Source organism: Acipenser ruthenus, chromosome 1 (genome assembly GCF_902713425.1).
Source record: "Acipenser ruthenus chromosome 1, fAciRut3.2 maternal haplotype, whole genome shotgun sequence".
NCBI classification, from domain to species: domain Eukaryota; kingdom Metazoa; phylum Chordata; class Actinopteri; order Acipenseriformes; family Acipenseridae; genus Acipenser; species Acipenser ruthenus.
Genome location: NC_081189.1, coordinates 69030432 through 69055910, shown reverse-complemented (window position 1 = coordinate 69055910; position 25479 = coordinate 69030432). Strand labels below are relative to the sequence as shown.

Sequence of the window (25479 nt, the reverse complement as noted above, 5' to 3'; positions counted from 1 at the left end):
GTAGTATTTTAAAAGTTATATATAAAAACAAATAATAATAAAAATGTAGATCTGTTTTCCCATTATTGGACTTCTCAAAAATCACTTCTTCCTGCTGTGGACCAGATACGCTGCCGCTACAGTATATAACAGATTGTTAAGTATCTGAAATGTGAATTGAAAGCATTGATTGCTAGATTAAATTGTGTTAAATTGTAGTGATTCACATTTCAGGATAAATTCAGCCGTTCCTGTAGGTTCCCTCTGCTGGGTAGTGCATTTCAAAGCAAAGACTCAACCATGAGCACCAAGGCGCTTTCAAAAGAACTCAGAGACAAAGTTGTTGAAAGGCACAGATCAGGGGATGGGTATAAAAAAATATAAAAGTCCTTGAATATCCCTTGGAGCATGGTCAAGACGATTATTAAGAAGTGGAAGGTGTATGGCACCACCAAGACCCTGCCTAGATCAGGCCGTCCCTCCAAACTGGATGACCGAGCAAGAAGGAGACTGAGCAGAGAGGCTACCAAGAGGCCAATGGCAACTTTGCAAGAGCTACAGGCTTTTATGGCCAAGGCTGGTCAAAGTGTGCATGTGACAATAATATCCCAATCACTCCACAAATCTGGCCTGTATGGTAGGGTGGCAAGAAGGAAGCCATTACTCGAAAGCCCACCTTGAATCCCGTTTGAACTCAGGAGATTCTGTAGCCATGTGGTAAAAAGTTTTGTGGTCTGGCGAAACTAAAATGAAACTTTTTGGCCTGATTGCAAAGCGTTATGTTTGGCACAAACCCAACACAGCGCATCACCTAAAGAAAACCATCCCTACTGTGAAGCATGGTGGTGGCAGCATCATGTTATGGGGATGTTTTTCATTGGCAGGGACTGGGGCACTTGTCTGGATAGAAGGGAAAATGAATGGAGCAAAGTACAGAGAAGTCCTTTAGGAAAACCTGCTGCCCTCTGCAAGAAAGCTGAAACTGGGACGGAAGTTCACCTTTCAGCATGACAATGACCCAAAGCACACAGCCAAAGCTACATTGGAGTGGCTAAGGAACAAAAAGGTAAATGTCCTTGAGTGGCCCAGTCAGAGCCCCGACCTAAATCAAAAATTTGTGGCATGACTTGAAGATTGCTGTCCTTCAACGCTCTCCAAGGAACTTGACAGAACTTGAACAGTTTGGTCAAATGGTCAAATATTGCCACATCTAGGTGTGCAAAGTTGGTAGAGACCTATCCCAACAGACTCACAGCTGTAATTGTTGCCAAAGCTGCTTCCACCAAGTATTAACTCAGGGGGGTGGAGACTTACCCAATTATGTTCTTTCAGTTTTGTATTTTTAATATGTAATTTTCTCAATAAAAACATTTTCCCCCTTAACAGTGTGGAGTATGGTGTGTAGATAAGTGGAAAAAAATCCTCATTAAATGCATGAAAATGTGAAAAAATTTAAAGGGAGTGTCGACTTTCTATAGGCACTGTGAGTGTGTGTGTGTCTATATATATATATATATATATATATATATATAAGGCAGGATTATGTAGTTGGAGTGAAAGTCATGCTTTCACTCCAACTACATAACTGCTACGCTACACAGATTCACATCTTAACCCTTTCAACAGACTAGGCTACTATTTGCATTTATCGGCAAAAAACAGCAAGTTACAAAAGTGCCCAGCCATTTCTTGACACTTGGCTTGTGTTTTTGATATCTCTACTTTAAATGGCTGGGCACTTTTGATTAACTTGGTGTTTTTTCACATTTCCAGTGTGTTTTTGTTTCAGATAACACACACCCAGGAACTGTCCACATTCACGTATACAGAAGTTCAGTGTGCTAAGTTGTAATATCCAAATTCCAGTTTTCTTATTGCTGCATTAGTTTAGCTTTTAGTTTGGACAAGGTTACTGTAACTTCAGCTTTGGAAATATATAGACCAACTTAAACTGACCCGACACTGGAAATTATTGGTAATTATGGACAACTTTTGAAGATAGCGAGTATGTAACCCTGGTAATTCCTGGTGTATAGGCTCTTCACACTGTTTCATACTTTCTTGTTGCAGAAACTGGAGCTGGTAGAGCCCAGCGGGTGGATACACATTCCCCTGCTTGACATCGTAAACAATCCCATTCAAACCTTCATGATCCAAATTGCATTACTGAGCAACCACCAGAATGGCAAAGACACTCACATGAGGCAGATTAAAGTCTACACACCAGTGGAGGAGAGCTCGATTGGGAAATTCCGAAGGTGCACCACATTAGACTTCATGATGTATCGCACAATCAGATGACCGTCATTGCACAATATTTTGTTGTGGTGAAAATCTAAGATTTGGTCCCCAAACACTACTTTTTTTTTTTTTTTTTGGTTCTGTTGACAAAGAACACTCGGAATGAATAAAGTTTATAAATTATTGAGGTTCTTTTTTTTAGGGTGTAATGTATACATTTTTAAACCATGCTGAGGTTTATACTAATAAAGTGCCTTGAGTTATGAAGAGCGGTGAAGAGCTTTTGTAGTTTCTTGTGTATTTTGAATGCAAACTCTCAATACATTTTTTTTTTTCATTTAAATGACCAATGCTGTAACACAGTACTAGCATATAAACAAGGCAAAAACATGTGTAATACATTTTTTATGGGTTAGTGTGGTGTTATTATTGTTCCAATATGCAGGTCCCTTTTGAGGGATCAGACTTTAGTTTTTCATTTTACTGAAATCCTGCATATTTTATTTAAAATGTCTTTTGATAAGACATGCACATACTAGTTCTCAAAGAAGATGCTAGTGGTGCAGCAGACTCAATTTTTTTTCTCACATAGTGGCAACACAGCTTGAAAAAACATACCCAGCTACAGACTAACAGGACATATTTTACTTTGGTTAAAAAAAAAAAATACATGCACAAGCTTGGAGCAGATGAGGAGTTCAATTTCAATATAGCCTTTCACACCAGTACTATCTAGGCATTATGTCATCACCCCATGGGAGTATTCACAGATGGAACTTGCCAACTGCAAAATGTGAAGAACGTTTTTCAACCCAGTATGTCTGTCTGTGTCTTACAAAAAACACTAAGAATGTGAATAAGATGTAATGCAATCCAGATTAATCTGTCTTCTGTCTCTGAAAGAACATTATACACACACAAAGAGGAGCCTAGTACATCTTCCAGTAATGAAAATAATGTTTATATATTCCAGGCTGTGGCTGACCAACAAATGTTCTGCTGTAATGGACACAGCACTGTTGCTTCTTTGTTTTCCAACAGCAAATCCTCTCATACGCAACTGTAGTCTTGGACAGGTGCAAAATGATTGTTACGTAGATTATATTCTTGTAACTGAATAAGAAACCAAGAAACATAAGAGGAAGGAAAACACAGCAGGGCTAACTGATCACTTTTCAGTTATGTCTGGGGGGGAATATGGGATTCTAGCCAACTAGAAACATGCAGGGTAGGGGGTTTGCTGGTCTTACAGTTTGCTATCCACCTGTAGTTTGCGTTTTTGGATTTTGTGTGTATTAAATAACATCGTCCAGGTGCTTTGAATCTTCAGTCATCCTCTAATTGTATCCAGTCTCTTCTGATCAAACACAGAGCGATCAGTAGTCTTCTGGGAAGTCTAGTCTACCCATGATGCACACTTCCTGTTTGTATTTGCAGTCTGGGATACAGCTGCTCTCACTTGTCTCACTAAGATGCTAACAGGTAATTTATCTAGGCCTCATAAATTGCAGTTAATGTCCCAAGTGCTATATGTGTGGTAAATCCAAATGAAGCACAGTGCACAATGCCTGCATCATACGAAACAAAACTGGTTATCTATTTTTTTAGGATATCTTCTTCACCATGAACCTCTTCATTATTTTGACTTTGACCAGAAACAGGTAACCATGCAGCTTCTGTAAATTAATCTTTAACTACCTGTACAGACTGGAACGATTTGGTTTATAGATTCAGAGCTGTATCTACAATGAAACCTGGATTTCACGGTCACCATAGGGACGTTTTCTGCTGCTTATTGCGGGAACCATTCAAATAGTCTGTGCTGAGTTTTCTTGACTGCTAAGAGTAAGTGGGTGAAATGAAGGTTTTATTGAATGTAGTATATAAATGATAAAAAAAAAATTCTATGAAAATATCTATTTCATGACATTTCACAGTAGAGTCAGAGGTTTGGACAGGGATTAAAATTAACTATTGTACAACGTAATTGGAACAGCATTTGTAATTCATATGCCATTTCCCCTTCCACAGTTACACAACATCATGTAAAGTGTTGCTGTGTTCATACATGTTTGTAAAGAACTGCAACACTAAACGTTTTCTTTGGTCTTCCTTAATTAAAGGTCTGCACTAACAAAAACAACTAAACGACTGCATTTTAAAAGTGCTTATTTTTGGCAGGATTTATTTTTCTTTCTTTTTGTTGTATTCCACGTGGAGTTCTGTTACTATTGTCTAGACACTAACAGGGTAACATGCAGACCAAATGTAAAATAAGTTTTGAAATTGTTAACATTCCTCGCCTGGTAGATGCATGTTGTTTTTGCAGTATCGAACAACCTATGGATGGTAATTCTGGAAGCTGGTAATGTGAACTCATCAGCTATTGCAAAATGTTTTTTTAGTCTATTATTTTGATAGATTTCGTTTTTTTTTTTTTTTTAAACATCTAGAGTGCTGTTAAATAAATCAACAACTGCCAATGATAGTTCCATGAATATCAAACTCTTGCGTTGAAGCTGTATGAATGGGACCTGGCTTGATACTGTATTTTGATTCATATATAATTAACATTTTAAATAAGCAAAAAGAAACAGCCAATTCACATTAAGCATTCATGTACAAAAAAAAAAACATCCTTGTTTTATTTCATACATTATTTCAATTTGCAGAATGTTACTGAAATAATAGAAAAGATTAGACTAGCTTTTGCTTCTTAAATACAGTACTGTACCTAATTTTCAGAGCTAAAATCTTTTGTTGAGATTTTTCTTTTGGACAGCTTATATCGGTAATATGAGGACCTTAGTGACTGATTTATTTTCTGCTTCTGACAAGTGAATCCGTCTCCAGAAAACTGCTCTTGGCATTTACACATGTATGACCCGAGAGTGTTGATGCAGTGGCCATGTTGACTGCAACGGTGAGTTCCCAAAAGACATTCGTCTTTATCTGAAAAACAGATGGGCAAAATAAAGTACATTAGTGTGTATATGGTACAACCAAAACGCTGCATGTTCAGGTTCATTGAGGACACACACTGAATCTGGCTTTGGAACTCCCAACAGGCTATCAAACAACTCTGATGATGGCAAAAACAGACATCCACGTAAATCAGCATTTTGGCTGTACTAATAATTAGAACATAAAACAGTTTATAATTATTTTTAAGAAACATTATATTTATATATATATATATATATATATATATATATATATATATATATATATATATATATACTGTGTATGTGTATATATATATATATATATATATATATATATATATATATATATACTGTATATATACAGTGCCTTGCAAACGTATTCAGACCCCTGACCAATTCTCTCATATTACTGAATTACAAATGGTACATTGAAATTTCGTTCTGTTTGATATTTTATTTTAAAACACTGAAACGCAAAATCAATTATTGTAAGGTGACATTGGTTTTATGTTGGGAAATATTTTTAAGAAAAATAAAAAACTGAAATATCTTCAGTCAGGAAAGGGTTACAAAGCCATTTCTAAGGCTCTTGGGGCTCCACCCAACCACAGTCAGAGCCATATTGTCCAATGGAGAAAGTTTGGGACAGTAGTGAATCTTCCCAGGAGTGGCCGTCCTGCCAAAATCTCTCCAAGAGCAAGGTGTAAAATCGTCCAGGAAGTCACAAAGAACCCTAGAACAACATCCAGGGATCTGCAGGCCTCTCTCGCGTCGGCTAAGGTCAGTGTTCATGACTCCACCATCAGAAAGACACTGGGCAAAAATGGGATTCATGGCAGAGTAGCAAGGTGGAAACCATTGCTCACTAAGAAGAACATGAATGCTCATCTCAAGTTTGCCAAAAAGCACCTGGATGATCCTCAAGAGTTCTGGAACAATGTTCTATGGACAGATGAGTCAAAAGTGGAACTTTTTGGCCGACATGGGCCCCGTTATGACTGGCGAAAACCAAACACTGCATTCCACAGTAAGAACCTCATACCAACGGTCAAGCATGGTGGTGGTAGTGTCATGGTTTGGGGATGCTTTGCTGCATCAGGACCTGGACGGCTTGCCATCATTGAAGGAACCATGAATTCTGCTCTGTATCAGAGAATTCTACAGGAGAATGTCAGGCCATCCGTCCGTGAGCTGAAGCTGAACCGCAGCTGGGTCATGCAGCAAGACAATGATCCGAAATACACAAGCAAGTCTATAACAGAATGGTTGAAGAACAAGAAATTTAAAGTTTTGGAATGGCCTAGTCAAAGTCCAGACCTAAACCCCATTGAGATGTTGTGGCAGGACCTGAAACGAGCAGTTCATGCTCGAAAACCCACAAATGTCACCGAGTTGAAGCAGTTCTGTATGGAAGATTGGGCCAAAATTCCTCCACGGCACTGTGAGAGACTAATCAATAACTACAGGAAGCGTTTGGTTGCAGTTATTGCTGCTAAAGGTGGCGTAACCAGTTATTGAGTCTAAGGGGGCGATTACTTTTTCACACGGGGCATTGGGTGTTGCATAACTTTCTTTAATAAATAAAGGAAATATGTATCATATTATTGTGTTATTTGTTCACTCAGGGTCCCTTTTATCTAATATTAGGTTTTGATTGAAGATCTGATGACATTCAGTGTCAAAATTATGCAAAAATGCAGAAAATCAGACAGGGGGCAAATACTTTTTCACAGCACTGTATATTGGTGCCCTTTAGTTGATTGGTGTGGAATCATTGTATATTTGAAGCATTTTCCTTCTCCGATTCAATAGCAGGTCTATCAGATCTGGGCTGAAATGCCTGCTATGTGTCAGGATGCTGCTCAGCACAGAGATTCCCAGCCTGTGGCAAGTGAGCAAATCCCAGAAGAAATGACTTCATCTATGCATTTCCATTTCCCAAAACTGTTAATCTGCTACTCAGAAAAAGCATCAACAATTTGCACTGACAATGGCATTTAGAAAAAAAGGTTTGTTAAAGATCGAGGCAGTGTGTTGTGATATCTTAAGTACAATACTTGTATAGTACTATAAACTCGTATACCTCGACCTTTTGCTGGTGCTAGTATTTTTCAGTTGGAAATTCCCTACATGCTAATATATTTTTAAAAAGTATAAGTGTCTGTGAAAGAAAATAAAACTGACAGGGAACATTGGCTTTCAGAATGGCAAATCTGGTGATGAATCCAAGCTCAGGTTTATGACTAGGGGTTTATCATGAAACAAGCTCAGTTTACAAAGTGGGAAAGAAAGATTGCAAGGTTGTAAAATACAGTGGTTTACAACCCAAATAATGTTTGAGAAAATAACATACTGTAGTTCCTTTTGAAAGCAACTTAAAATCTTGTAATCATTAGTTCTTGTCAATCATCAGGGGCGTCATTTGCTATGGGGCAGGGGGAGCAGTTGCCCCATCCCTCACCTTCCTCCACCTTGCCCCTAGGCAATCTGTATGACATTATGTATTCCACTTTTTGACCCCGCCCCCATACACATACTATAATCTCATATAAAATGGTCGAAATTTCTTCACAAACAAATAAAATACGTTTTTCAAATATTATTCTTTATGGGTCAGTGTCGGTTGCTAGAGTCTCAAGGCTTCGGCGGCGTTCATTCATTTTTGATTGATTAATTGATTGTTGTCTAGTGATTATATCAACAACACAGAAGTACATTGCATTTTTATTTCTATAATAATATAATATTATTGATATCATAATGAGTCAAAGAGAAATGTCAGATATGTTTGCCACAGCAGGTGGAAAATGGAATAAATTAAACAGCGAGACAACAAGGAGGGATTCACTTGCGCAAGAAACTATTAATAATACTTATGCCCAGGTACAACTACAATTATGTATACATGCTCTAAAGAAAAGGTACCATAGATTTGAAAACAAGATTTAGGCTCCTGTGTAGGGCTGTGCAGTGACCCTATTTCGATTTTAGATTAATGTCATATCTTTAAATTCCGGTTTTCTTTAAAAAAAATAAAAAATAAAATAAAATAGTGTTCGGTAGCAGTTCTCGCAGAATATAATTTAAACACCAAAAAAATGGTGGCGCCACATTACACTAATTTTAGAATGGTATACTGGAATGCTCTATACTGCTATAAACTCATTGTTGTCTTTTTCCACAGTGGATCGGCATAAAAATGGTATTTAAGGTGGTACACTATAGTATTAGATACATTCTGGTTGAAATTTACTGTTATAATTACTGTTTTAAAATGTTACATTGCTTAAATATGCATTTATATGGAAAGAAATGATTAGGCAATGTTATACATGAAAATCAATGGATTTCTTTTTCTAACATATCTTCGCCGTATGCAAATGTTGGTATTAGGACAAAGGAAAAACATTAGACTTGCAGACTGGTGTTGACAAATTTGCCAAGATGAAAGCGAGACTCCACCCTCTTATTTAATTTAATTCATGATTTTCTGTGTAAACATGTGATTTTATACTACATATTTCTACTTTTGACATTCACAGTAATGTGGTGCTTATTTAGCAGTTTATGTCCATTGGTTTATATTTCATACGAAGTGTCACTCTTTGTGGCAATGAGGTGAAATGTATCAAACTGAACTAGTAAGTATCAAATCTGGTGAGATGTATTCGGATGAACGCTCTAATAAAGAGTGACTGCATTCTTACACCTGGCTCTTTTTGTAAAGCCCATCTAATATATGACATTTTTTTATTTTCAATGATCTGAAATAAGAGTAGTCTAAGGTCCCTAGCTGCTACTGTAAACTGTTTTTTTTTAATGATGTTGTGCCGCTATTTGTTTAACGTAGCCGTAGTTACAGTATGTAACTGTGAAATCTTTATGGAACTGGGATATTGGAAGCTGGCAGCAGAGCCATTCGGTTAGTGTTAAAGAATTTAACCTCTTTTAAAACACAAATTCTTTGGTGAAAATGACATTTTCGAGTTTGTTATAAACCGGTGCCGTGCTTTAAAAATACTTGCATTGCACATTTTGTATAATTTATTTTAAGAATAAGAACGATGTTGACAAAGCGCAGCACGCTATCTCGTAAACTGGCCCTATTACTGCCTGTTTTTTCTCATTCGTGATGCTATTTGGGTCAGAGAATTTTTCTGAAATGACTGTCAATCATCTTTAGTGTACACAACCCACGACCCACCTTAACAGATAAGAACAACAAACAATTTGAAGAGTGACTCAAATCAACATGCTGCATGATAATTGTCAGGACTGCAGTGGGAAGTTCCATTGATACTGCACCTTGACTAACATCAGATTCTTGGGTTTTGAAGTACACCAGGCTTTCAAGTCGTTCCGTTTTATCTGTAATTGTTTTATAATTCATGCTTTTAAACCATTTTGGCCTCAAGGTCTCAGTTTCTGCTTATGTTTTGGCAAAATGGTTTGCTCAGCACAGAGCAGAGGGTGGCAATTTATTTATACCCCCTCTAAAGAAAAAAAAAACTTGACAGAATGCCACAAACTGCCACAAATGCTAGTTGAAAATGCTAGGCTGTATTTTAAGAAGATGTATATAAATACATCTGTCTGTGTGAATGGTAGTCAGATGATATAGCTTGTTATTGTCCTTGAAGGATAAAAACACCCCTCTTTCGCTTTAAGGGTAAAATGTGTTTAAAATAAATGTAATCTTATACCTCTGCACTTCATTTTCCCCTGTAGCATTCCGATCACAAAGCCTTCCCTGCAGACACATAGATAACTCCCGAAAGTGTTTCTGCAGGACCTGCTGGACGGGCAGATATCCGCTCCGTGCTGGCATTCATCTATATCTGTGGTCAAAGAACACAGACTCACACAACTTGCCTGCACTGTTAAACTCACCATTGGAAGCTATTCAATTGAACTAAACTGCATTGCATCATAATACTCCCATTGTTTAAATTTTTAAAAGAGAACCCCCCCTGCCTGGTGTTTTACATATTTTACAATCACACATACACTGAAGAGCCTGTTTGATGTTTGATCTTCATGAACTTGGTACATAAAAGGCCATGTTTTATATTGTCTAAACAGTGCATTCATCAAATAGACCCTTTCATTTAGCTCAAGTAGAACAAAACAAAAATTTAGTTATTTGAAAATGTACACTGCTGTGCAAAAGACATGTTGCATTTTTCTACTCTGATGCATTATGAGCATCAACAATTTAGTCAAAGCCTCCACTTGTATTTTCTATTATAGTAGAACCCCAGAGTTACGAACACCAAAGTTACAAACTGACCAGTCTACCGGACACCCCACTTTCAACCGGAAGTATGCAATAACTCAACCATGACTGCAATGCAACCACATAGGCACTCCTGTAAACATCATGCTGGTCACAGAGAAGGCAAAATTACTGTACCAACAAATGTATCCAGAAAGGTGAGGCAGATTTCAAAGCAAGTACAGGCAATTTTACTAGGAACATTTTAGTTTTAAACAAAAGCACAGGGTTTTTTTTCCCCCCCCAAGCCAAAGGAGGCAAGCTGCACGAATACAATTTGTTTAAAACAAGCACTACATTAACCCAGGTTTTCATGGGCGTTTAAATCTGTGTTTTTGCTAGTTATGATTTTAATGGTAACTTAAAATGTAGCCTTTTTTCCATTTATAGTACTGTTTTAAAGACTTTAGAACCATAACAATATGAGTATTGTATTACTGTGCTGTATCCTTGTATTATTCGCCAGATTGAGAGTCTAGATAGTAGGTGTGCACATTTAATAAAACCATTGAAAATTCATTTTCAGAGTTACGAACATTTCAGACTTATGAACAACCTCCATTCCCAAGGGGGTCGTAACTCTGAGGTTCTACTGTTTTATAACAGCCATGATTTGCATAAAGAAGGAAACACATTGAGTGAAATAGCTTGTATCACTGGTGGTATCCGAAGCATAATCAACGAGTACAGAGAAACATCATCTGTAATTGACAAACCCAGGACTGCAATTCCCAAAAAGCTGTCTAACAAGGATGAGCAATACTTGAAGATAATATACTTAAGGAGTAGAAAGAAGACAAGCATTGAATTGACAACAGAACTGGCAGAAGGCACAGGTGTCGTTGACCATCCATTAACAGTCCAAAACACCTTTGACCATTGTTCCGTAGTCCAATTTCTGTGTTCTTGTGCATATTCTAGCCTTTTCGTCTTGTTCCCCTTTCATAACAGATGTATTCTTACTGCAACACATCCTTTAATCCTTCGTTGATTTGATGGACAATGACACCTGTGCCTTCAGCCAGTTCTGTTGTCAATTCAATGCTTGGCTTCTTTCTATTCCTTAAGGATATTATCTTCAAGTATTGCTCATCCTTGTTAGACAGCTTTTTGGGTCTTCCAGTCCTGGATTTGTCAATTACAGATGATGTTTCTCTGTACTTGTTGATTATGCTTCGGACACCACACCTTGAAAACCGAGTGATGCGAGCTATTTCACTCAATGTTTTTCCTTCTTTATGCAAGTCAAGGTTGTTATAATAGTAGAAAATACTAGTGGAGGCTTTGAGTAAATTGTTGATGCTTATAATGCATCATAGTAGAAAAATGCAACATGTCTAAGACTTTTGTACAGCAGTGTATATGTAGAATAATTACTAAAAAATGGATTTATGGCTGTATTCATCACCATCATTCTATTAAAAAAGGCACTTCCATTTCAGTTTGAGGTACACGTCCTTTCAAAGTGCAGGACCAGTAAATGTCTTTCTCTACAGTTCTTTACCTAGTCTATGAACACATAGGACTAAATTAAGCTATTTGCTCCAAATTGACATTAACGCATTTTCTGTCAGTAAGAAACAACCCCCATTTGCATTTCTAAAACGGATAATAAACCATTTTAGACCAATAACAAGTCCCTAAAATAAAGATCTGAGTTGTTTATTTCTGGGTTGGTAACTTTTTGATGACAATTTGGAGTAAATGGCTGTGAGAATTTAGCCCATTGTGTGTGTGTGTGTGTGTGTGTGTGTGTGTGTGTGTGTACAGTATGTGGGAACTTATCACAGGGAGCTTGGAAGTAAGCTTCAGATCGCTGCTGACAAGCAGGCCAAATTGATTTGGTTTCCCTAACAGAGCTAAAACCCTAAATTATAAGTTATTTATGCAGTTAACATTTTGGAATTTAAATGCAGATTTTGGTTCTGTAGTTAGTTTTTTTTCCATCTAGTAATGTGTGCTGCTTATATATCACTGTGGAGACCGCTTTATTTATTTATTTATTCTCAGGAATAACCCTAAAGGCCCACCTTCACATGTCCTGTTATCCAGGGCCAGCCGCAGACCAGAGGGACACACACACCGCATTCCCCCTTCCTCCAGGTCCTGGCAGCCAAACTGACAGTGAGAATTCGAACAAAGAGATGTTTCTGGAAATGTAACAACAAACATTCACTGTCAAGTGAAAGAGAAAAATAAAGAATTCTAATTTCAATCCTGCATATTGGTTAATTAAAAAAAAAACACCCTTATAAAATGTTCCTATAGTAAACCATAGTAACCATATGGAATTGGAATGTCAGCAGCCAATCACAATGCAGGCAATTTCCAAGCCGTTTTTATGCTACTTAACAAATCACAGTGTTAATCAACACAAGGGACCCGTATTGAGGGCATTTCTTACTGGAACAGGTTTCTCCATCTGCGTTTAACTGAAAGCCACTCTCGCAGTAACAGCGGTAGCTTCCCTGTGTATTCATGCAGCTATGGGAGCAGAGTCTGGGAAGAAGTCCACATTCATTTACATCTAGAATATATACAAAAAAGATTACTGCATAAAGAGTTATAATAATTTACTACTCTACACTTTTAAACAGGAATACGTGCTGGCAATATAATACTTGCTATGTGACAAATGTATTTACTTACACAAGTAGGCAGATAAGTGCTATCCTAGTCTAAATCTTAGCAATTTACACTAAAAGTAAATCAGTTATTTCAATGGTTGAGCAGTTTATAGGGTTTGAAATGAATGTGTACTCATTAGATCTTAAAAAAACCTACAATGCAGTCATTTAATCTACACAAAGTGGGGTCTATACAATTGATCTCAATGGCTGAGGATCTAAATACTGCAGCTATTTTAAAAAAATTTTTTTAAAAAAAAGGCCCAGTAGTGTGATGGTCAAACACCCAACAGTGCATGATATGGTGCGTTTACACTGACCGTTTTAGGACGGCTTTGGGCCGCCTGAGGTCTTTTTTCTGCAGTGTAAACACACTACTCTCAGCTGTCCTAAAAACAGCCAACTAAAGACGTGGCTCAGCGCGAGCTTAGGTCAGTCCAAAAGTCAATGTATTATTATTTTTATTTATTTCTTAGCAGACGCCCTTATTAGGGCGAAAGTGTAAACTCACCCGACTATAGGACGGCTCACGCACGACGTGAGTGCCATTCGGCTAAACAGGAAAGAAGTTGTAATGCCGTTGCAGCGTCACAAAAAGAGAAGAACGATTTGATATACAAACGTCCTGAATATTTTAATTTGTTAACTGTTTATATTGGGGAGTATTTGTAAATATCTATGTTTTATTATTAAGTTGTCGTCAAAAGTGTACATACCCCAAATATTCATACACTGGGCTATGTAAACATTTGAAGTAACTTTTTTTTTGCTTTGTTAACAGGTGTAGACGCCGGTGGACGTGAAAGAAACAAAAGTGTAATATTTGAGTATATCGGTGAGATTTATTTTAAAAAAATGCTATCCAAAATAATTTTATAGAAAAACTATCCTGGATTGTGTTTTTCCCAGTTATTTTATTGTAAACCAGTTAGTTGATGGTTTAGTTTAAAACACGCTTTAACACACCGTCTTTTTGTTGTTTGTTTTTATTGTTTTAAATAAATATTTTGATTGTACCAATGATTAGCTTTTTTTTTTTTTTTTTTTTTTTTTTTTTACAAATGTTTGTTTGTTGGTTTGTTTGGTTGGTTCTGAACTGGGAAGAGCTGGAAAGGAGAGCTGTCATAGCGTTGTAGGGCGAAACTCAAATCCACTAAGTGCACGAAACACAAAATAAATACTGAATATACCGAGAAATAGCGGCACGTCTGTGCAACCCCCTCTCTGCACTTTTAGATTATAGTTGATCTGTTGCACAATTGCGTTTTACATGTTATGTTTTAAGTTTGTTTTAATAATTTGCGGTCCCTGTCATTTCGTTTTTTAAAAAAAGGTACGAAATGTTTTGAATTACAAACAATTTAGATAGTGTACTTATTATTGTTATTATTATTACGGTAATGATGATGTATTCATTTGCAGTAGTAGTATTTGTAACAAGGCTAATTTGAAAAAAAAAATGTTAACTGCATTTTGTATACGGTACAGTAAATGTTTTGTTCTTCGGTATTCCTGTGGCTGCTTAGCCTATTTTAACTAAAAATAATGGACTTATGCATCATACAATTATATATATATATATATATATACAAGGTGAGATAATATTGGTGAAGAAACAGAATATAGTTATTTTGAAAACAAGGGTCTTTATTATTACAGTAATATTTAAACTGTAAATTTACATCTTACTCAAGGTGAAATCCTTCACATAACAAATGGGTCAGGAACCGCTATGTTGTGTCAAACATTGTCTAAACGAGTAACCATTTTTCTCGTAGACTGCAAGATAAGTATATATTTTTTAAGATGAGTCCCCGCAATATGAACACGACGCTGTATTGTTTGTTCGTAGTATCACTCTGCCTCTTCCGCCTTTGTGGTTTGTGGAGGGGAAAGAAATCAGTGGTCGTCATGACGTCACTGAGCACGTATTGCAGTTTAGATGATATGCGCGCGCATTCGGACCTAAGCCGGCTCAGTGCACAACTGCTGTGTCAAATCAATGTGAAAAATCATAAGAATCTCCGCGATCAATTGGACCTGAGTCGGCTTAGGTCTGAGGTGGCAGTGTAAACGCAGCATTAATGTCTTTAGCGTATCTTATATTTCATTTATCTAAATAACGCTGATATTTAGATCCACGACTGTTGATCAATTAAGTTAATTTCAATTGGTCTAAACAAAAAAATAGGACCAAACTGGAAATCTTACTTTTAAAGACAAAAGTATACTGATGACACCACATACGCTGTTAGAGATATCCCTGTTGTCACAGCCACCATCTAATCATGTAACTATCACTATTTAATCATATCCTGATGTAACTATCACTATTATCTGCTGTATTATTGAATTGTGGTTTGTCACACTTGAACAAAAATTATTGTATTTCTTGCTCTTATTGTATTACTTGTATTGTAACACTTGAAATGTATTTGCTTACGATTGTAAGTCGTCCTGGATAAGGGCGTCTGCTAAGAAATAAATAATAATAATAATAATAATCACCAGCTAATCTAATTCCTATTGGAACAACATAGCAAGTGTAATTAAGCACAGCGAAAGTATAGGTAAGCATTGTAAAGAATAGGGATGGTATGGTAATGCATTTATAATCAAGACAAACCAGGTTAAACTATGGTAAATGCATAGTATAACCACAGGAAAAGCAAGGTAAAACTGTACAAATACTGTACATAAATACTCTGGTAAACTTTTATAAGTGGTGGTTTAAGCACTGGCAGTATTTGGATTTGCCACCATTCAGATGAACTGAATAGAGCCCTAAGTGTTTGTTAAATTAAGCAATGCAGCATTTGCATGCTTACCTGCCTCACAGTATTTTCCTTGAAATCCTTTATAGCAGGAGCACTTGTTGGGGCCAATGCAGATTCCGTTTTTGCAAGATTTGTTGCACTGTGCTGTGAAGTCAAATAAGATTATACAATAAGAATCTATTGCTAAAAGTCATTGTACATCTTTGTAATACATTGTCACAAAGACGGCCAGAGTGGGTTGCGTCAGACCAGAAAGGAATTCAAACACAGAGAGGGGTGGTTGTGATGAGCTGAGTGCAATGGCTGCACTCAGCGTTTATTAACAAATAAAAGGGTTGAAACAGCACAAAAACAGGACACGGCACTTGCGCCAAAATAAACAGACATACAAAACGACTAACACTAAACAAACGGTGCACGGACAGACAAACAAACACGGTGAGAACAAACACTTTACGTTTACGATTTTACTTATTTTAACTCTCCTCTCTCTCTCACCCGTTCTCCTCTTCCGAACACCCAACCCCGAGTGACTAAAAATGTGCCTATTTATACTGTTGTGCTGGGATTCAATTACTAATTAATTATTCACTTGAATCCCAGCACGTGAATTAATTCCGTGCAACCCCGTGCCACACATTATACACATTTTATCTGCACGTGAAGTGATGTGCCATCCTCGTGCCTAAATATAAATCTACACTTTTAAACACACGTGAAACACAGACCCGTTTATATCCCGTGTACCAATCTATACACCAACATTAACACACGCAACATACAACACATAACACACAAAATACACACAGGGGCGGGCACTTTGCCACATACATATACAGTTCATCAAGTCAGACTGTGCTCCATACATAGAGGCATACATATAAATGTGGAAGCCTGGCTCTTGATGTGCAATATAATATCTATATAATATATAATCCATTCCTGTGGCATGCAGTTTGGTCAGTCCAGGGATAGAAATAAGAGTCCTATTGCACCCATTCCAGGTTTTACAATGAGCTCGATTAGCCACAGTGTATAGGTAACAAGATAAGGTGTGTCATAATCAACTCATATTAAAACCAGGAATGGATCAAACTGCTTTGCAATGGGAGTCTTATTTCCATCCCTGCAGTCCTTAAGTCCAAATTAAAGCTACCTTTTCCCCCTAGTGTTTTTGAATTATGTATGTTTTCTGTTTTATTGTTTTCTGCAGTGTGACCTACTTTAATTTGAGAGTGCTGTGTGTACAATGTTCAGTAAGTAGAATTGGGTTATTGTGTGTGAGAAACGATTCATAGGAAAAGAAACAAAAAAAGTTTTTTTTTTTAGGTAAACCTTTTATACATTTAGGGACTATGTGGAAATATGATAATGTAATACTCTTCAGTGGTAATGTTACGTACTGTATTTTCAGTTTCTACAAATTCTCTTGGTTATTCTTTAACATAAGTGTCAGTAATTAAAAATATGAACATGTTTCCTAAGCTGATTTAAGAAGCATTCAATACTCATATTAAAAAATGAGTTCTTATGTATGACTGATTAATGTTGGTGTCAAGGCTAAGTATGAATGATTGTTTTCTTCATTTTAGTTTAGTAGTAAACCATATGCTTGTTCATATCCCATTGCATTTTATTTACTGACACTTACTATAAAGTGTTACCATTCTTACCCTCATCCTCAGTGCACTGTAACTCAGATGATTTTTTATAGGTCGCTTCTCACCGCACTGCCACCACCAGGCTACTTTGTTACGTCTGTGGGTGTAGGTGTTTCATTGACTTACGCTGACAGACTCCATTAAAATTCTTCCAGCCGTAACAACAGGAAACAAACTGCCCATAAGTACACACTGCAACTGAGGGCTGTTTACTCTGCAGCCTGGACACAGTTTTTGATAACCTGGAGAACAGCAGAACAACAGTTATTGCAGATGTGAATTTCAACGTTCAGTGAATAGCCATTGCAATTCACATATTAAACGATATATTAGGTAACTGTGTGATCGTGCAGTGCATTACTTGTTCTAGTAAATTAGTTGTAAACATAACATTAGTATCATTAGAAAATGATTCAGTATCATCAGCCAATCAGCTTCCAGCTATAGCGGGCATTAATACACAGTAGGTGCCCGCTGGAACATCACCGCATCACCTGTGAATCAAATTTAAAATAAATCTGCACAAGTACTAGCTTTTTCAGCTTGACTTGCTGTATTGTTAAGCGTAGTTCACATCTATTGGACAGTAAATAGTAAACAAAGACACAATTGGTCCAGATTTATTTTATTATTCACCAAAACCAACCAATTAATGCTTTGCATCGATGAAAGCAACCAATCCTGTACCTGCAACTGCCGAGTCAGCCAATCACAGCCTGTCTGCTCTACTGGAGCTCAGACACAGCATCTTTCAACAACAATAAAGCAAGACACAGACAGTTCAATAATAGTGCTCTATTCAGATATCTGGCACTGTTCATATGAACTACAAGTAGCTTCTGCTCGGGATGCATAACTCCAGTCGTGGTGAACTAACACACGGGCACTATCACTTAATTAGTACATCCCGTGTTCACACATTTGTGCTTTGGACTTGCTTGCTGCAAGGGCGTTACGTGGCTTTTCCTATTGAACTTCCTAACAGTAGAGAGTCAAGCTCAGGGCTGCCTCACTAGAGGTTCAAAATGGCCGACCTGCGTTATCAGTGCGGTGGCTGCAAATTGATTTTTTCAGATATGCATTTGTATGACCAACACATGTGTGATAAGTAATATTTTTATTGTAATTTTAGCCTTTTAATACTGATTATGGTATTTTATTAAAGTGATGATAGTATTAGAAAAGGAAACATGGACTATTTATAACTTGACAAATACGACTCCCGCCTCAAGATGTTAAACCAAAACAGTAAAAATTGAAAAACTTGCTTAAACTTGAATACACAGCGATGTATTTCCTGCTGTTGTGTAACTGCTCGCTCCTAACAGAACGGTCAATAACTGCTAACATATGTTACAGGGTGCCACTAGAGTGCGCTGTGCCTAGTGAACGCACTAGTAACTGCTTCTCATAGAGTACAAACCAGATGTGGCTCTTCATGCCCATTCCAGTCCTGAATTATTTAATTGTGATCCTAAGGCACAAAAGTGCTTTACACAGTACCAGACAAGTAGAAAAACAAACCAGATTCAATCCAGAACCAACTAATGAGCGAAAATGCCAGTGTTTTCTTACAACTAATTAAAGTACATAGTAACTCCATTTGAATTCCTGTACATTGTGCTGTACTGCAAAACCAAAAATGACCTTGGTACCTTTTCTAAAGATAAATTGGTCACTCATTACCTTCATTATTTGCAATACACTGCATCATTACTACACAGAAACCACAAATATGTAGCATAGCCTATTTTAAATACCAACCGTTGATCTTTCTTCGGAAAATACAGTTTGCACTTTATTTATAAAACACATACAGTACACAAAATACAGAAAACATTTTAATTGCTTTTATTTGGAAAACATTGAATATTACATACCAATAACATGTGCAGCTATGTATGTCGCCTCAAAGGTCTACATTGCGCATATATATATATATATATATATATATATATATATATATATATATATATATTATATATATATATATATATGTAAACAGTATGTTTTAGGTTTTCATTTCCTTACCTTTTCCTGCTATCATCAGCAACAAGCAACGGCATCAGCAGTAATAGTGGGAAAAGAGAAAGCAAGCCGAGCCCTCGAGGCAACATGGCTTTTGAGCCACAGTCCACAGAGGTCCACACAGCAATGGATTTATTCTAACTCATCCCACTTCACTTTAACAATAAACAGAATGTAGTGGGACAATCACTCCAAAAACAGCTGGCCAACAAATAAATTCCTGTGCTTTGAAGTGTGTAAGATCATATTCAGTTTCTCTCCAGTCAGCTGTCAGTGGGAGTTTACACTCTCGCGGGGTTCAGGCTTTGGTTTAGGGTCAGAGCCAGTTGAAATCAGAGGGTGGATATAATCTGCATTCTTCAGTTTTGAAAACATAATGAATGGGCACCCAACAGTTCAGGGCTAGAGCAGAAGTGCTAATCCATTGGTGGAAAAGGTACAACTGCTTTTCTCGCGCGCTCTTTCATTATTCTTTTTCAGTTACAGGTGTGGGGAGGGTACCCTGCAATTTGATCTCTTAACCTGGAGTCAATCAGGTTTAAACAAATGGAATGTTAGAGACTACTTAGCATATATCCACTCATTGTTTATGAAAATGGTGCACTAAAACAGAAAACAATGGGCGGGGTTAGTAAAACTGATCAATAAAGTCATTTAACCTCCTTTTTTTAGGGCCAATTTAGGGTCAATCAGATTTTATAACCCCTTGACCTAGGTTTGTGTGTGTATCTATCTTTTCCTGTGGTCCAGGCCGGCTGTGAATCTTCTTTTTATTGTGTTTGGGTCAATCCAGTTTTCACCCAGGCATGCAGAAAGCAATTAGTTCCAGGAAGAGGAAACCTCAATATCAGTGTGACACAGTAAGTTGAATATTCCATTGTGATAGTGGTGGTTTGGTGAAATTTAATTTACCTACAGTACACTGACTCTTCTAGACTAAACGATAACACAAAAATATATTTAAAAAAAAAAAGAAATCAACTAGATTGCAGCCTGTTATCACAAAGGGTTTCAGAGACATCACACTTTTGAATTACTCTCACAACAGTAGACAAGCTATGTCAGTGATCACATTTTAGCAGAAGGGGAAGTATTGAAAACTGTGGTGTCCACTGAAGTCCTGAACTCCTGAAATCTCTGTCATGCTTCTCAGACCATTCACACACAATTCTGGATTGGTGCATTATCGCCTTGAAAGTAGCCACAACATCAGGGTGTGATGCTTCAGTAAACTACAACCATGGTTAGGCCTACCATGCCCCACACCAGGGTGATGACAAAACCAATTGAGCAGACGGTCCAATTGTGACGGGGTGAAAACCCATCCTCACTTGTAAATAGGGTTTATTATTGTGATTTATTTTGGACAGGTACTTGTTTTTACTTCCATAGGCAGCAGTGTGGAGTAGTGGTTAGGGTTCTGGACTCTTGACCGGAGGGTTGTGGGTTCAATCCCCAGTGGGGACACTGCTGCTGTACCCTTGAGCAAGGTACTTTACCTAGATTGCTCCAGTAAAAACCCAACTGTAAAATGGGTAATTGTATGTAAAAATAATGTGATATCTTGTAACAATTGTAAGTCGCCCTGGATAAGGGCGTCTGCTAAGAAATAAATAATAATAATAATAATAATAATAATATTCTGCTGTATAAATGTGCATAACTCAACCAACTACAGCAATAACAGTATTATCTATAATTTCACATTTGTGTACTTTATTTTTGGTATAAATGTTGAATAGTGCTTAATTGGTGGGTCAGCCAATTAGTCATTGTGTTAACTGATGCTGTTGTGTATAAAAGGCTGCAACTAGCCTGATTGTTAAGTCTTGTAGAGGCTGGGGGGGGGGGGGGGGCTCCTGAGTGGCGCATCCAGTAAAGGTGCTCCACGTAGAGTGCAGGATGGGCCATATAATCTGGACGTCGCGAGTTCGAGTCCAGGCTATTCCTTTGCCGACCGAGGACGGGAGCTCCCAGGGGACGGCGCTCAATTGGCCGAGCGCCACCCGGGGTGGGGGAGGGGTAGCTCGGCCAGGGCATCCTCGACTCACCGCGCACCAGCGACCCCTGTAGTCCGGTAGAGGCTGGGGTTTAAGAAGGAACACCAGTGGTGTTGCCAAAAGTATCCAAAAGCATGACTGTGTATTGTTATTTGTTTAAAAAACATTTGTTTTCCTTCGTTTTTGTTAAATAAAGGTACATAGTAGCATCACTATTTCAACAACTGCCTGATCGCTTGCGCCTAACCCTCACAGTACTTTGTTTCTCATTGTGTTGGGAAATTTCCATTCATTTTTTTTTTCTGTAAAAAGAAATTAAGTTGTGTCCAGAAGATATTTTAAAGAAACATTATTTGTCACATTGTATTAATAACTATTAGGAATGTTGCACAAGTTCTCGTTTACCTGTGGCAGAATCACAAGCCGGGAAATTGTTCATGACAATTAAAATACCCTTTGAACTATTAAGCAGTAAACCGCTTTACAATGCCAAAAATGTGCAACTACTTAGTTTTATGCAATCTGCTCAAATTAGTCACATACAGACCCCATCAGGGACACAAACTATATATTCAAGCCGTCAGTATCATACAAAGTGCATAGAATATGGGCAGAGGTGTGAAAATGAATCATAGGCTAATTAAACATTTTATATAATTTGCTCAATTCACTTTTTTTAACCAGACTTTGACTATTTGTTATCATCACTGCTTACAGGCGTGCCAAAAATGTGACCAGTAGAGAAATCCACCACCGCCTATTGTACTGGGGATAACGTGGGCAGGAGTTTTGTGTGTTGATAAAATGACAGACCTACCAGTGCATTACCATGTTCAGTGTGGTATGTTAAAGTCAAAGTTGTGTTTGTGGTGTACCCACTTAACGTGAAGCATTCATCAAACAATGTAGGTCTAAGCCATCCTTTTATAAGACATAACAATGTTCTCAATTACAGTGTTTAGTTTATGTGGCCCGTTATTTTCCTTCAAACAGCCCAAACCGCAGTGCCAGTTACACAATTGTACCAAAATATTTTGATCTGACGTTTTTCAAACTATTTCCATAAACCGGGCCTGTCAAAATATTTGGTACTTCCTGTTTAGATTAAGTTGAGTTATCCTGTGTGAAAGATAGTTCAACAAAACAGTTTTTATAAAGAGTGCTTCCACTAATTAGTGATTTTCCAATGAAGGTGCATCCTTTACATGACATTGGGTTAGAGTGAGGATCGAACACTGGTGTCCAGGTGATCTGTCTGCAATGTGGCAACCACAGTTGGACACGTAATTACAACTAAGAACCACCAGGGATCAGAATTATACCCATTTGCTTGGATGGTAAGTCTTAAATGGGGTATTGACAAAGGATAAAACCCCAGTATCCAGGCCCACAGAACAAAGAGCAGTCTTCTGTGCCATTTTTTGAGCAGAAAGATACTCAAAAGGTTATAATAATCCGTTGCTTACCACAGACAAGGATTCAATGATCAGACATCTTTAGGTACTAAAGGACATTGATGGAGGGTCTGTCTGGTACTAAGCAGTGCAAAAGTGGTATTTACTAGCCATTGTAAAGTTTTGGATCAAACTGTGGTGTTCAAGGTATGATTGAAGGAGGCTTTATATTACGTAGTCTCCAATATATTAAATATATATTCTACACTACAGTATAGTATACATAAATATTAACAGTGAATGTTTAAATACGTTTATACAAATTGGACTGTAATTAATCAGACCAGAGACATTTACAGCTAGAAAAAATAACTATGTAGGAGTATTGGTACTTGGTTACAAACTAAGCCCTGTTTCTAATCACAAGAGTGCTGTGACTGATAGCCCTAAGGTAAAGAACAAATAAATTGGAAACAGGTCTTTGCTGTGCCACACTCTATATCTCATGCTATACTTTGCAACCATGTGTGAGGCATTTCAGTCCTGGAGCCACATAAATCCACAGCTCTCGTCATTTACTGATTAAATAATTGAAGGGAAATTAGTGCTAAGCCAGCTCGGTTTTGTCAAGTGTACTTGTGTGCATCAATAAAGGCAGAAACAGCATAACTGCCGTTCTTGATCTCTTTTGACTTCCATCCAAACCTCAGACCCAATTCATCACTATAATGTAACTTGTTATAGAATTACAGTAATAAATTAGGAGCTACAGAACTGGAAGCACAACTTAACTTGTTATGTATCATTGTGTGTGGCGAGGGTGGTGGGTTTACTTCAGAAAGTGCAACGTGAGCCCAGTTCTGGAACTGTATTTATAAAACTCTCTCGCAACCACTTTGCAGCTTTCTTTGTGTTTTGACAACGGGTTAGGAGTGAGTGAGAGGGGAACACTACTTCAAAAGACCCTTAAAAACTGGTGTTGCTGTGATTGTGCCACTCAGTCCCACCTGGGCTATACAGTAATTCGTTTCTCAGATGGGATAATGTGTTGGTTATGGGTCTCCTGCAAAATTAAGACTTGTATTATTGCTTTACTTTACTTGCCCTTCCATAAGTTTACTACAGACAATTTGCAGGGTCATTTTGTAGTTTCCTATGCTTTTTAATGGTTGTACTATGCAGTTACAATATTCTACCATGGTTTACCACCATTTCATTATGCTATATTACACTTTGCTATGCTTGTACTATAGTAAACTTTTATGAAAGCCAGGGTCCATTTAGGAGTTGGTACTTGGCCTTCCAAAAAAAAAAAAAAAAAAAAAGGAAATGTGTTTCCCTGGAGTTACTTTGAGAAACATGTTTCCAGTAATATTTTGCCTTTGGCCAATCAGAAGAGATGATTTCACTCATTTACTATTTGGTTTGGACAGGTGCTGAAATTGACAATTGTATTGATATGCATGCAGATATCTGTATAACACGGCAGCTGTAGCTAACAAAATCAATCCATAAATCACTTTTGAGAGAAACAAGCTGTTACAAATTTTAAATCATGATATTTGGTACTTGCTTTGGTTCTTGCACTTCCTTGGTCATTTTACCTGGATAATGAAATGATCCCTACCCTTTCAACACCTTATTTCCTGCCATTAACTAACCACCTGCTTACCGTACTGACTGACATGTTTTGCTGGCAGTAACACATTTGACCCCGAAAAAGTTAAACAGCCTGGGAAATAATACAGTAACAGACTTCCTGACACAGACAGCAAGCAAACAGTACTTTCTTAACCCTTGTGTAGTATCATTTTATTAATATGAAGATACATGTTGATTTATAGAATTGTTTTGTTTGCTGTAACCGCTTGTTACTGATTGTTACTGCCTTGTGGTATCTTTTTAATTTGTCTGTAAAACTTGTTTGTCTGGATATTTTCTATTTTATGATGCCTTTTTTCTTTACAGGTATTCCAGGACTACTCAGCGTAACATTTTACTTTTGATTGTGGTCTATAGTAACAATATAAAGCAAGCGTCATGTGATTTCTTTGGAACTAGGATTCTACAGGCAGGGTGATATAGTGGGTTCTGACACAGAGAAACATTATTAAAATACAGCACTGCAGCAACAAAATTCAAAACCAGACGGAATGATTGTAAAAGGGGAAAGTTCTAAATGTTACCTCTACTCACTGGACTCTTTCATGTGATCCTCAGAGAAAGCCTGGCTGCGGCAGCCCCTGTGTTCCACACACACACACACACAGTCCCACCAATGTGACTCAACCTTTCTCTGAGGGGGACCACCCAGAGACTATGTGGGTGGTTCAGTAGTCTCTGTGCTCCTCGAATCCCTGGCTTCTTTCAAAGGCTGCTTTAGCAAAGGTGCCAACTGGTGCTGCTTATGATGGTGGCTTTGTAAAGGGAACACTTGTCATTTCACATCAGCCCCCTTTGAATGAATCAGATAACCATCCTGATTGTATGTCTTTAATTCACTACTGACCTGGACTGGAAGGGAATGGGTGTCCTTGAGGTGAAAGGCTTTT

The 25479-nt window shown here is 37.5% G+C and overlaps 2 protein-coding genes across 3 annotated transcripts in view; one reads left to right on the top strand and one right to left on the bottom strand.

Moving 5' to 3' along the window:
• Positions 1-12655, top strand: part of LOC117420694 (anaphase-promoting complex subunit 10-like) — a 33376-nt gene extending 20721 nt beyond the window's left edge. Inside the window, exon 5 of one of the 2 annotated variants that reach the window (XM_059028488.1) lies at positions 12451-12655. In XM_059028488.1, the coding sequence (XP_058884471.1) occupies positions 12451-12456 (6 nt within the window). In that variant the 3' untranslated portion in view covers positions 12457-12655. Of the gene's footprint in view, positions 1-2049; positions 2632-12450 lie in introns of those variants that run through there. The other variant, XM_059028478.1, reaches the window with a different exon arrangement.
• si:ch211-194g2.4 (nephronectin) lies at positions 4835-19713 on the bottom strand. The gene is made up of 7 exons (XM_034033904.3): positions 19537-19713; positions 17632-17747; positions 15896-15988; positions 12845-12967; positions 12471-12590; positions 9869-10003; positions 4835-5172 (listed from the first exon to the last, which is right to left on the bottom strand). Exons 1-7 carry the CDS (start codon positions 19620-19622, stop codon positions 4955-4957), a joined length of 891 nt encoding a protein of 296 aa, XP_033889795.2. The 5' UTR covers positions 19623-19713; the 3' UTR covers positions 4835-4954.
• Positions 19714-25479: the final 5766 nt, after the last annotated feature.

Excerpts from the sequence above, each read along its gene's own strand:
- si:ch211-194g2.4 (XM_034033904.3), bottom strand. The coding sequence starts at position 19,622 with ATGTTGCCTCGAGGGCTCGGCTTGCTTTCTCTTTTCCCACTATTACTG. Across the intron at positions 12,968-15,895 it reads AGGAAAATACTGTGAGGCAG|ATGTAAATGAATGTGGACTT; the intron begins GTAAGCATGCAA and ends TATATATTCTAG. Across the intron at positions 10,004-12,470 it reads GGATAACAGGACATGTGAAG|ATATAGATGAATGCCAGCAC; the intron begins GTGGGCCTTTAG and ends CTTTGACCACAG.